This window comes from Capra hircus, chromosome 3 (genome assembly GCF_001704415.2).
Source record: "Capra hircus breed San Clemente chromosome 3, ASM170441v1, whole genome shotgun sequence".
NCBI lineage: Eukaryota > Metazoa > Chordata > Mammalia > Artiodactyla > Bovidae > Capra > Capra hircus.
In genome coordinates, this window is record NC_030810.1 from 28,388,571 (window position 1) to 28,401,714 (window position 13,144).

General features: G+C 40.4%; 1 protein-coding gene across 1 annotated transcript in view; it reads right to left on the bottom strand.

Annotated features, from left to right (window-relative positions):
- Positions 1–12,599, bottom strand: part of NDC1 (NDC1 transmembrane nucleoporin) — a 59,006-nt gene extending 46,407 nt beyond the window's left edge. The window contains exons 1-5 of the mRNA XM_018044366.1: positions 12,307–12,599; positions 9,446–9,566; positions 6,065–6,166; positions 3,711–3,885; positions 2,268–2,406 (exon numbers count right to left, since the gene is read on the bottom strand). Of these exons, the coding sequence (XP_017899855.1) occupies positions 2,268–2,406; positions 3,711–3,885; positions 6,065–6,166; positions 9,446–9,566; positions 12,307–12,456 (687 nt within the window). The 5' untranslated portion in view covers positions 12,457–12,599. The remainder of the gene's footprint in view (positions 1–2,267; positions 2,407–3,710; positions 3,886–6,064; positions 6,167–9,445; positions 9,567–12,306) is intronic.

The following is a 13,144-nucleotide window of genomic DNA, read 5'->3' on the forward strand; positions in this document are numbered from 1 at the left end:
GATCTGAGGAAACCTGAAGAACCAAAGATGGACTTCCCAAATTCTAGTCTTCCTTTGTGTTTATATTAGGGCTGGTCCTTCTTTAAGGATTTCAGAAGCAGAAGGACAGCAAAGTCCTTAGGCAGAGGTTTTTGTCTTCATACCATATCTGCAGATTCCAACAGTATCTTACAAAAAGCAGCCCAGGTGAAATGAATACTTGGTCACTAACCATACAGCCTGAAGTATCCTGGTTTATTAAAATACTTTCAAAGTCCAAGGTGTAGAATTGCACCTATTGCATGCAGTCACTGGGGCTACCACTACCTCACCTTCACCTTCCAATAAAAAGGGCATAGTTCCTATACTATTACTATTGCAGCTCTCACCTCAACCATCACTTACAAGGGTCCAGAGAGGCTACAGGAGCAGTTAGACACACAGAGAAAGCTAATCTACCCTCTTCTTGCTCCTAAGGTGACATGCTTTTCAATTCCTTGTTGGGTTCTTCTGTGATTTGGCTATGAGCTATCCTTTACCTATTCAAATATTCACTATGTGTCAGGCTCTATAAATCTTATCTCATTTAATAATCTTTCAAATAGTCTTGTTGGTGTATAACTTACAAAGCCTATCTTGGTATTTATTCATTTCTTTGTATCCTACTCCACACCCATGTTGTGCTTTTCCCTATCACTCAGCCATTAAGAATCTAATAAGGGCAACAGAACTGAGTTTTGTAGCAGAAGCAAGTTTAAAGGAAAAAACAAACAAACAAACAACCTAATGGACTAACAGCAAATTGGTTAAAATACTATATTTTTAAAGAGATCTAATTTTTCATATTGTTACATGAAAAAGTAGTTACTGAATAATATGTGCAAAATAAAAGCATTTATGAAAACCCCAACCCATCAAATATATAATATTACAGCCACTATATTTATAAATGTACAATGAAGGGTCTGGAAAAATACACAGGAAAGAACCCAAAAGTTTATCAAAAGAAATTACAAAAAATTTAGCAGTCTAATTTTACAAATGTGCATTACATGGTATAAACAATAATTTATCAGTACTATCAATACTGGACTCTCCTTGTTCACTCCCTTACACATCTGTGATGTCAAACAGGCTTTCACTATCAACAGAAGTCCATGAAGGAGCAAGATATTTGGGAGCAATCTAATTTTTCTCTAGTACTTTCTTTTCTTCATTTTCTATATTCTTAATGATGTTTGAATTAAAGATGATTCACCATGGATATTTCTATGCAGGATTTTGGGATCTTTCTCCTTGTGAAATTCTGAGGTACCACAGATGGCACTCTGCTTTTAACTTACCTTCACAGGATGGGAAGAACTGGTAACAGGACTCCCTGTCATAGGCTCACAGACAGCAGAGAGGTAAGCGCCACAGTCCTGCCTGTGAGCACTATCTCTTTGCAGTGGGTGTATTTTCATTGGATTGTTCTCAAGAATACAACAGGCATGTGAAAACTTCAGTTAAACCAGGAGAACCCTAATCCACCACACTCTAATATTTACACTCTCGTGGCATATCATTTATCTATACATCCCTCCCCTATGCTCTCCCTCCCAGACTGGGTCCTAGCGCGAAGGAACTGGTTCTGACAGTTTCACTCCAGAGCCCAGCAATCAGTATGCCGTAGAGCAGGAATGAAGCGAATAACAACAGTCAAGAACAGTGGCAACTTCTGCGGAGAGCCTTGGTGGCACTGGAGAAACCTCAACCTACCTTTCTCTCTCCTGCCAGAGGAGCAGACGGCTTCTACCAAATTAGCAGCTTTTTAAAAACCTAAGTGAAAGACAGTCTAAACTATCCCACTCAAACCAATCAGACTGTTTTATTTATTCATAATGTAACTGACATGTTCTATACTTACTTGTACATCCTCAAGCTAATGAGATTCTTAGGTTCAAACAGAAGCTGGCAGCTGCACAGAGGTACTTTGCACGCGTGTCATCTTCACCCTCCCCCAGCCCTGCTTGGTCACAGCAGCTGCCACTTCCTAGCAAGCAGGGAAAGAGTGGAGCAAAGCGGTATTCTGAGAGACGCAGCAGGAAGGGTAACTGCCCTGCTCCCAGACACTCAAGTCTCATGAAGACAAAGATCTCCCCTCCAAATGCCATTTTGCGCATCTCAGTCCTAAGTTTCACTGATCAAATCTTGAATTAATCAGATGAGGCCAGTTATATAAAAAATCACCAGGGCAATTTTAACCCAGCCAAATTCTGATACAAGGAAATGCTAAAATGACAGCTTACCTGTATGATGGGAAACGGAAGATAGTTCATGTTGTTAATAAAATACAGGAGGCTATAGCTATAGCCCATAAATGCTCCGGCCAGTAGGAAGAAAAGGTGATACTCATTTAAGCAGGTTTGTACAGCAGGACTATCTAAGCTGAAAAGGAAAAGTTAGATTATTAATTCAATAGCCAGGGACACATCACCATTTAGGCTCAATATTTACTGAAGCCAAAGCTTTGACTTAATTACTTAAGAAATCCCCAAATTCTAACTTAAGGGTGTGTTTCAGGTTAAATGTGGGCAAAAGATTAACAAAACCCTTTCCTCTGATGCATGAGAATTTGACCTTTAGTTAAAACTAAGAAGCATCCTGCGGTTCTGGGCCCAAGGTATGACATAAATTTCCTGCTAATCACTTCTCTTAAGAAGCATGGGCTTGGCTGTTACTTTTGCAGAAAAACCTTAATAAATCTTCCCATTTTAAGAACAAAACAAAAAACATAACTCTAGCTCTGCTCATTTGGAAATCTGGTAAGGGTAAGAATGTCTCCTGTGACAGTAAGCAATGGTGCTTTTGAGTTACTGGTAAACTATATCTGGGCTAGGTAGAACTCTAAATGAAGGCTATATACCTGATAGAGATGCCGTAACTTTGGGATTCTCTGTGTTGTCTCTTATAAGGAGGCAATCCTTCTTGGGAACCCTTTCACTAAGGAACATTTACCACATTAGGAAAAAAGCCTGCCCTATATAACAGTAACTGGGGAACAACAGGAAATCAAGTATTCAGTAGTCATGAACACTGTATAAAAGCAATGGCTAATTGAGGACTTAAAGACTACTCCAGAAATCTTTTTTTATTTTTAAAGTCAGAATATCAACTTGATATTTATATCAATGTCATCTGTTCAAGAACTATGTATGTTTCAAAATTATAAAAGTGCTCCACTGAAGAAGGTAGTTGTAATTATTTAAAATTTTTTTTCATTCTTTCCATATTATCCTTCCTTCAAACCCCAACCTAAATGCCACCTCCTCCTAGAAGCCATGTACAGATCCCTCCCTGCTTTCTGAACTCCCACAAGGTTTATCTGCACATTTCATTTTCCTTCCTGTTACGTCCTATTTCTCACACATTTCTATTCCTCTCCTCATATATTCATTTGCATCCATGTCTTACATCATCCATTGTTCTCAACTCTGAAGGAGCTTGTAGTCCATATATATGTAAATCATCCTAATAAATCCAACAGCATCTAGCACAGCACCTTGCACAGAATGGTTTAAAAAAAACTGTTGAATTCAACAAACATAAAACATCAAAAACATTTGATGTACGTGAGAAAGCACTTTTTAACAGAAGTCTGGAAAGTAAAGAATGTCCATAAACTATTAATATATACAGATCACCTTTGGATTAATAACAAGGGCCCTTATAAAAAATATACGGAACATTACCTCTCGGTACCAGTGCAGGGAACCACAAGGAAGCTGTACTGGCCCTTGGTTATCACTGTGGCACACCAAGCCATCATCATTCCCATTGCAGCGTGGATAAAGGAGTGCATGAGCTGCTGCGGGTGAAGGATCTTCCCTATCAGTGCCAGCCTTGAGCAGGGAATGGAAGGCACAACTGAAAACAAAAGACAAGACTGTGGCTTTATAATCCTCCGCATATAAGGCAGGGGACCTAAACTCTTCCCTCCCCTCCTTGCATAAACACTCCAAAGGGCAGGAAGAAGCCGAGTCAGTATAAAACACAGTACAAAAACATTCTAAGTCAAAATAATCTGAAAAAAGGCTGAGTAAATAGAGATACACGCAGAAGAAGAAAAACCAAAGAATCCAGAGATAAAATCTAAGGATAGTATGATTAACATTTTTCAATTCTTTTTAATTAAGATTTCTGGACAGCTCAAATAGTGCCTACCCTGGCACTCCCCTTACTGCCATAAAGGAATAAACAATAATCTTAAGATAGTGCCTGTCTTCCAGCCAGTTATCCTTATTTCAGTTTTGAATTGACAATATATAGTTCATCTGGAAAAATAAACCACAAACTAGGTAAATAATGAAAACACTGAACACTAAAATAAACGCTTGCAAGGTGAACTGGGGTAGGCAAGAGTGGGTAGGAGGTGAGGAATGCTGGCCTTTGAAAACAGCTGGCACAGGGTTCCGTGACCTATCTTTGTACACACTCTTCTTTTAACTCTTACAGTATTTAATACACGCCAAGTATGGTGGAAAACTAAGCATAAAGGGAGAGGGCTTAGGTGCTTCACAATTTGGAGAAGAGGATGCTATCACCTTTCCCTCCCTATCAGTAGTGCCCACAAGACCTACTGACTGTGTAATTGACTTATACTCTGAACATATACCAAACCTTCTGATGTCATTAAACCTTTTTATATGCTATATCTTTCCCCTGGAAAATCATTTTTCTTCCTTGTCTACTTAATATACACACCCTTCGAGGCTTGGTTTAAACGTCATCTCCTCAGGAAGTTCAACATGCTGGGCAAATGGTGCTCCTCTATACTCTCCTACTATCCAGTGTATTACTGTCTCAACATTAATTGTGACCTCTTGGGGAAAACTGGGACCAAACATCTCTTAACCCTACACAATGCATTGCATAACAAACGCTGAAGGAATGAGCCAAAGTGACTCGTCAGGCTTAAAGACTAGATGAAGACGTCCCAGGTGGTCCAGTGGTTAAGACTTCACGCTTCCACTGCAGAGTGCACAGATTCAGTTCCTAGTTGGAGAACTAAGATCGTGCAAGCCATGTAGCACAGGCCTGCCACCCCCGCCCCCCACCCAAAAAGCTAGCTGTGAGCCAAGGGGTTCTACAGATGGCTTGAATAGAAAAAGAGATCCATTAGCAAGTAGTGAGGGATTAGAAAAGCAAAGGAAAAGGGTATATTTTAAAACCCAGAGAACAATGTGAAATTGTATATCATATCTAGCCAGGAAGTACTAAAGAGCTAAAAAGAGGAATGAAGTTATAGTGAAAAAAAGAAGTATAAGAAAAAGCTTATCATTTTACCTCAAGGTCAGACTTAAGGAATCTGAAAAGGCAGGAAGAGCAAGGAGAGAAAGTGAGAAAAAGTAAAAAACTCTAAAATCTAGCAGGTGATTCTCCCAAGGCAAAACATGATATTTTAAATTTTGTTGTTCCAAAATCACAGAATTGTAAACTTCAATATTTGAAAAGGACCTCAGAAATCATCTGGTCTTGATCTCCTACTCTATAAAGGAGTTATTTTTATAATATATCCACTGAATCACAACTTTAGTCACTAGCTGTGAACTATTAAAACGTCTAAGTTTTTAATGTCATAAAATACATATTAAAAAAATTACCATTTTAAGTATATAGTTTTAAGTACACTCACATTGTTGCGCAACCATCACCACCATCCATCTCCAGACTTTTCCGTCTCCCCCGTGTCTATTAACTCTGCGTCCACTAAACAATTCTCCACTCCTTCCTCCCTCAAGTCCCTGGCAGCCATCATTCTACTTCATATCTCCATGAATTCGAGACTACTCTAGTTACCTCATATATGGAAGTGGAATCATACAATTTGTCCTAAGAGTGCTAATTATTTTTTAAAATCAGAGAAAGTACCAGTCAAATAAATTTTACAGTAAGGCACTCAAAAGTATATAATCCTGTATACATTTTAAAACTTTGACACAAAATACAGCCTCTGATGTACACATCCACATACAAAATTCATTATTTCTGCTCTTAGTAAAATAAATTCAGGTATTTTAAAGATGGTTAACATTTGAAAACTCACCTGTATAGAACTCCACATTGAAAATACTTATTATTACAACTACCACTGACAACAGCAGGAGGTAAAAGATAATGTAGGAATTATACAGATCATTGAAAGAAGCTAAAACAAAAGAGAGATGAATTAGTGAGTTCATTCAGTCACATTTAGTATACTGCAATAAAAAGGGGTGCTTGAATCACAACTCTAATTTTAATTTAAAAACTTATCTTTAATATATACCAGAATTTCTTTTAGATGACCCATATGATAACATCAGACAAATAATACCATATGCAAATATATTTCATGTGAAACAGAGAAGTACCACATTTAGTAATATACCAACAAAGTTTCTTTCTAAAATGTAAATATTTTTCAGATCGCTTCTTAAATGCAGTTAGTCCCTATAGCTAAAAAAAGTAACATTTCCAGAAATAGAATAATCTGTAAATCAATCAAATGAACAGAATTAAAAATAAAAATTCATGACATCCCTGTGAAATACTAATACATTCACATTTTAGAGTGGTTCAACAATCAATATTCCATCTAAAAAATGTGACAGTTTAAAATATGTATATATTATGCCTAAAAACATGAATGAGAAATAAAAATACGGACATATGTTTGTTAAATAGACTAAATGAGGCCAATTATTTTTTAAATTTTAATTCATTGACCAAAATTACTGAAAAATTATTAAGCATCCACAAGTAAACTTCTCAAGCATTACACTGAGCTAAAAGAGTGAAATAACTAATTCATGTGGCTGGAAATTAGGAAGGAAGGACTAAGTTTTTCTGTAAAGACTTTATGAAGCAAAAGTTGAAGCAGACAAGTAATATTTGATGAGAAAAATGGCATAAATCAATCCAATCTGGAGAAAAAGGGACTCTACAATTAAAGAACCCATGGGCCACGAAATGGGAAAAAGGTTTTGTCTGATGTATCAATCCATAACAACTGGTAATGGCTCTAGATTACAATACTGAATATTCTAAAGTTGCAACTACAGAAGGCAATGGCACCCCACTCCAGTACTCTTGCCTGGAAAATCCCATGGACGGAGGAGCCTGGTGAGCTATAGTCCCTGGGGTCGATAAGAGTTGGGCATGGCTAAGCGACTTCACTTTCACTTTTCGCTTTCATGCATTGGAGAAGGAAATGGCAACCCACTCCAGTGTTCTTGCCTAGAGAATCCCAGGGATGGGGGAGCCTGGTGGGCTGCCATCTCTGGGGTCACACAGAGTTGGACACGACTGAAGCAGCTTAGCAGCAGCAGCAACTAGACAAGCATGAGTGACGCAGACACAGGCAAGGTGGTTACAGAAATACTTGCCACCCTGGTACTAGCTTATGGCTTAACTTCATCTGACTGTGAGATTCACCCAAAAAGTGATTGATGTGTCTCAACAAAAAACTTAAAATGACTTCAATTCTTTAGCAGCAATCTCTCTCCAAAGGCCATAAGGTAAAGCTTTTAATTTTAACTCTTTGAAAATTGGCATTTCTTCTGAAAAATTAAATTAACAACATACTTCTCACTTTTCAAAGCAAAAGAAATTTATTGTTACCATTTTGGAGGGGAGTGGGGAAAGGAAGAATTTAAGAGTATTTGTGCTCTTTAGCCTTAAGCAAGACCTTAAAAGTCTTCAAAATCTACTCTGGGAACATTTCTCTTTTTAAATTCTAGAGTGTCTTTCCAGGGCTGGAAGTTGGGTGACTTAAATCATCTTGCAATCATGTGTGAGTTTGTTTTATCTGTGTGAAATCTCTTACTGTGCACTGTTAATCATTTATCCGCTAAACTAAGTGGGGAAACGTAAAAGAAAAAAAAAAAAACCACAGCCAGCCCTGTGTGCTGTTGATAGCATGAAATTATCATGTTAAACAACAAGAACCAAACGTGATCTTGTGCATATTTTGGCAGCTGAAATTCCTTAAGGCTATCAAATGGATGACCCCTTAAATCAGCCTTGTCTTTTGATTGCAATGTGCAAGGAAAAGTTTTCTTTCACGCTGATTTTTTTTGCGGGGGGAGGGGGGGCAGGGCGGGTGTGGTGGGGGGGGGGAGTGTCCACAAAGCTATTCATTTTGACAATACAGGGCCTCCCCTAAGAGCTGCTCCACCACAAACACCTATAGCTGAACACCAGCCACACGGACTGATGGTATCCACTCACCAATGACGATGACATTGAACTAGCTTATTTCCATCACTATGATTTTTTGAGCTTGCTCTTATGTTTTAAGAGGTGCCAGGGGTACATTTTTGCACTGAAATCTAAAGATGTTTTAAAAAACACTTTTCACAAAAATATAGTCCTTTGTCATTACATTATTTACTCATGTTTGTACATTTTTGTATGTTAATTCATAAATGATTATTTCAGTAAAAAATACATATTCAAGAACCAAAAAAAAACAACAACAAAAAATAAATTCTAGTGCGGCAGAGTGGAATAAACATAGGCTTTGAAGTAAGAGACCAATATTCAAATCCTAGTTCAGTTACTTACTAGCTGTGTCTCTGCACACTTACAACCTGAGTCTCAGGTCCCTCATTTAAGTAGGAATACTACCTCATTCTTATCATATAAGATTGTGTTAATAGGAAGGTTCACGAGTAACATCCTGGGATTTCCCTGGGGGGCCAGTGGTTAAGACTCCACTTCTCCACTGCAAGGGGTGCAAGTTCAATCCCTCGTTGGGGAAGTAAGACGCCCATATGCGATGAGGAGTGGACAAAAAAAAAAGAAAAGAATCTATTCAAGGTACTTAGCATGGTGCCTAGCACACAGTAGGCAGCAATAATTGGTAGCTATTATTAACATAAAGTAGTTGCACTTTGATGAATTTACTAATTTTATTATCTCCAAGAATTTTGAGAAACATTAGCCTGCTACAATTTTTTTCCTTCTTGTTAATCAGTTTAACTCTATGTTCCTTAGTCTCCTCCTTTTCTCTCTTTTCATCTTTCTTATCAGCCACAATAAAGAAATGAAGAATTAATTTTAGAAAAAAATTTTTAAAAGATATGTCATATTTTCTATCTATAATTTTTAAATACATAAGAGTATTAGTTCACTTCCTTAAAAAGAAAGCTCACAGGTTCACTTCCTCAATAAAGCTGTCAAAGAGAAAGGACAAACAAAATAAAGTTTTCATTAATGTGGTCTCTAGTGATCTTTGTTTCTGTGAACAGTCTCTGACAGGCTTTGTGCTCTTATTATGTAGTGAAAATGCCTATGTTAGGCAGGGAATGGCTTAAGAACCTCAGAGTGAATTTTTTTTTTGCCACTCTCAATACAGACACTAAAATAAATTTAAAATGTAATGCAATTTTTATGTTGAAGTGGGTCCTGTAAATTTGTTATCCCCAAACTGAATATCACTTACCAGACAGCCACTGTATAGGATGAAATAAATCAATGCTGCTGAAGATTACAAATACTGTGGTACAGATGGGCAGCAGCAGCACTGACCAGACAATGCTTGTAACTATCCTCCAGCCCAACACCTGTAATTAAATAAACAAAATCCCTCAATCGTGAAGTCAGTTATATTCCAGTTATTTCAGTTATGCAAATCTTATCTTTTCATACAGGATGTTAATCACTAACATTTACCCGGATTACAGTCCATGCAGCTGTCTATAAACTCCAAGCATCACTACTATTAACAATATTACACACCACTACAGAATTTTCTCCTATCAGTGAACGCTTGCTGTTTTAGTCCAGAATCAGATGTCACATTAAATACCACACTTTGGGGAGTGAAGGGTTCATTTAGTTTACAGCTGTATTTCACAGCAACTTACAGTTGTCTCCCTAGGTTTGATAAACATGTCAATATCTGAAAGTATATACATATTACAGGAATCATGTATATACTGCAACTGTGTCTACAATGATTAGATATGGGCTCCTAACTGGGCACCTACTTCACTGTATTCATGTCTGAATTATCAGTGCCCACCTCATAAGAGATGGGCTTCCCAGATGGCACTAGCCGTAAAAGAACCTGCCTGCCAATGCAGGAAACATAAGAGACACAGGTTCCACCCCTGGGTGGGGAAGATCCTCTAGAGAAGGGCACGGCAATCCACTCCAGTATTCTTGCCTGGAGAATCCCATGGACAGAGGAGTCTGGTGGGCTACAGTCCATAGGATGGCAAAGAATCGGACACGACTGAAGCGACTTAACACACACACCCCCCCTCATAAGAGGCCCAAGATTTACTGCTGAATACAGAAACACAAGAAAAGATCTTCAGGGATTTTAAGCACAAAAGTGACAATCAGATTTATCTCTGGAAAGTAAAACACCCTTGTGTCTGTAAGGAGGCTACACTGAAGATGGATCAGAGGGGACAAGAGGCAGGCAGCAGACAAACAGGAGGAAGCACACGCCAACGGCCCAACCCAAAGACTTCAGTGTCTGAGGAAGGCAGTGGCAATAAGAAAGCTTGAAAAAGAAAAACTGCAGCCATCTTTCTGATGCACAATGTGTAGGAAATCGATAGCCGATAATAAAGGTTGTAAAGAAAAGGCAAGATTTAGTATTAATAACTTGGGATACAAAGAAAATTGTTCAAGAAGATGTGAATACCAGACCACCTGACCTGCCTCCTGAGAAATCTGTATGCAGGTCAAGAAGCAACAGTTAGAACAGGACATGGAACAACCATGGAAGACTGGTTCCAAATTGGGAAAAGAGTACGTCAAGGCTGTATATTGTCACCCTGCTTATTTAACTTCTATGCAGAGTACATCATGAGAAATGCTGTGCTGGATGAAGCACAAGCTGGAATCAAGATTGCCGGGAGAAATATCAATAACCTCAGATATGCAGATGACACCACCCTTATGGCAGAAAGTGAAGAATTAAAGAGCCTCTTGATGAAAGTGAAAGAGGAGAGTGAAAAAGTTGGCTTAAAGCTCAACATTCAGAAAACTAAAATCATGGCATCTGGTCCCATCACTTCATGGCAAATAAATGGGGAAACAGTGCAAACGGTGGCTGACTTTATTTTTTGGGGCTCCAAAATCACTGCAGATGGTGATTGCAGCCATGGAATTAAAAGATGCCTGCTCCTTGGAAGAAAAGCTATGACCAACCTAGGCAGCATATTAAAAAGCAGAGACATTACTTTGTCAACAAAGGTCTGTCTAGTCAAAGCTATGGTTTTTCCAATAGTTATATATGGATGTGAGTTGGACTATAAAGAAAGCTGAGCACCAAACAATTGATGCTTTTGAACTGTGGTGTTGGAGGAGACTCTTGAGAGTCCCTTGCACTGCAAGGAGATCCAACCAGTCCATCCTAAAAGAAATCAGTCCTGAGTATTCATTGGAAGGACTGATGCTGAAGCTCAAACTCCAATACTTTGGCCACCTGATGCCAAGAACTGACTCATTGGAAAAGACCCTGATGCTGGGAAAGATAGAGGGCAGGAGGAGAAGGCGACGACAGAGGAGGAGATGACTGGATGGCATCACCGACGCAAAGGACATAAGTTTGAGTAAACTCCGGGAGTTGGTGATGGATAGGGAGGCCTGGCATGCTGCAGTCCATGGGGTCGCAAAGAGTCAGACGCAACTGAACTGAACAAAGTAGATGACAGTGCTGCCAGGGTATAAGCACTGTTCTAAAAGGGATCTTACTCCTGTTACTCTTTGCCCGCCACAGAGGGGATGCAGAACAAGGAAGTACCTCCTCACCTCCGGCCCACAGTGTCCACATTCCTCTAATTTGACAAAATACCAGTCCTGCTTTTACCTAGACCCCAAGTCCAGCTGTTGTCTTTCCGATTCCGGATATTCTTTCCCGCTTCTTATCCCAAGTAATCAACAAATTAAGGATGTTTGCACTTAGTAGGTACACCTCCCTGGCAACAACTCTTTCCCATTCCCCGCCCCAATTCCCATGCAGGTCATCCTTCCCACCATGACCAGCTTCCATTCAGGACCCCTCTCTCACACAGTAACAAGTTTGCACTCAAGACGTTCCGCACAGACACACATCTTGTAACCAGCTCTCCTTAGCACGCCCCTCCCTACTATAACTAGCTTCCACTCAGGATGCCCCGCACAACCCCGAAACCACTCACTCGGGTCTCCCGCCTCCCCACGCGCTCCCCACGCTACAGTAGAGCCAGCCCCTCCCCCGCCCATGGCGCACGCGCGACCGACGCCCCTAAACCAGCCAGACCCCCGCAGGTAACGAGCGCCTGCCATGGTGCGCGCAGCACTCACGCGCCACAGGATGTCCCGCGACCCTCCGGGGCAGGGCCGACTCGCAGCCGTGGCCATGGTGATGGCGGCCCCTACTCTGAGGGGTGCAGGATACAGCGAGCCCGCCCGCCACCGCAGTTCAAAGGGAGGAAGGCCCCCGGAGGGCCCCATTGGGGCTGCCTCAAACGCTGCCTGGGAGAAGCCCGGCCCAGGCCCCAGCCTATCCCTTCGAGATTTCGTCTGAACAGGCCCAAAGGACCAGAACTGCTGCGCAGACACTACCCCCAGAGGGGGCTGGGACTCCAGGGCCCGCCCTCTGGAGTCCAAAAGGTCTCTCCGAAGCAGGGTCCAGCGGGGCGACAGAAACTGGGGGCGGCGCTGCATGCCGGGAATTGTAGTCTTCATGGACTCTGGGAGCAAGGAGGAGCGTTGCATTCTGGGACTGGAAGTTCCAGAGTACAGCATGCTGGGAGTCGAAGTCTTGCCTGCCGTACCTTGTGGCATCCTGAGAATCGTAGTCATTTATAAAGCCGCTACTAGTCGCAGTGTTGACTGAGTTCCATGATTACAAAAAACTGGCAAAATGATTTGCCTTCGTTTCTTTCGATCTTACTTTATCTGCTGTCTGACAGTGAAATCAAAGGATGCTGTGGGCCTCTCCACATAGATAACTAATTTTACTGAAATTAAGAACTGTCTTTCCCTAGAGAAACCTTTGGTTTCCTAAGATCTGTTTTCTAGTTCCAGCTCTACTGAGAGGAATATCTTGACTCTCCCTGAGCCAGAGGGCATCAGATGATGTGACGATGTACTAAAATACTGTAAAAACATTCAGTTCAGTTCATTCAGTTCAGTCGCT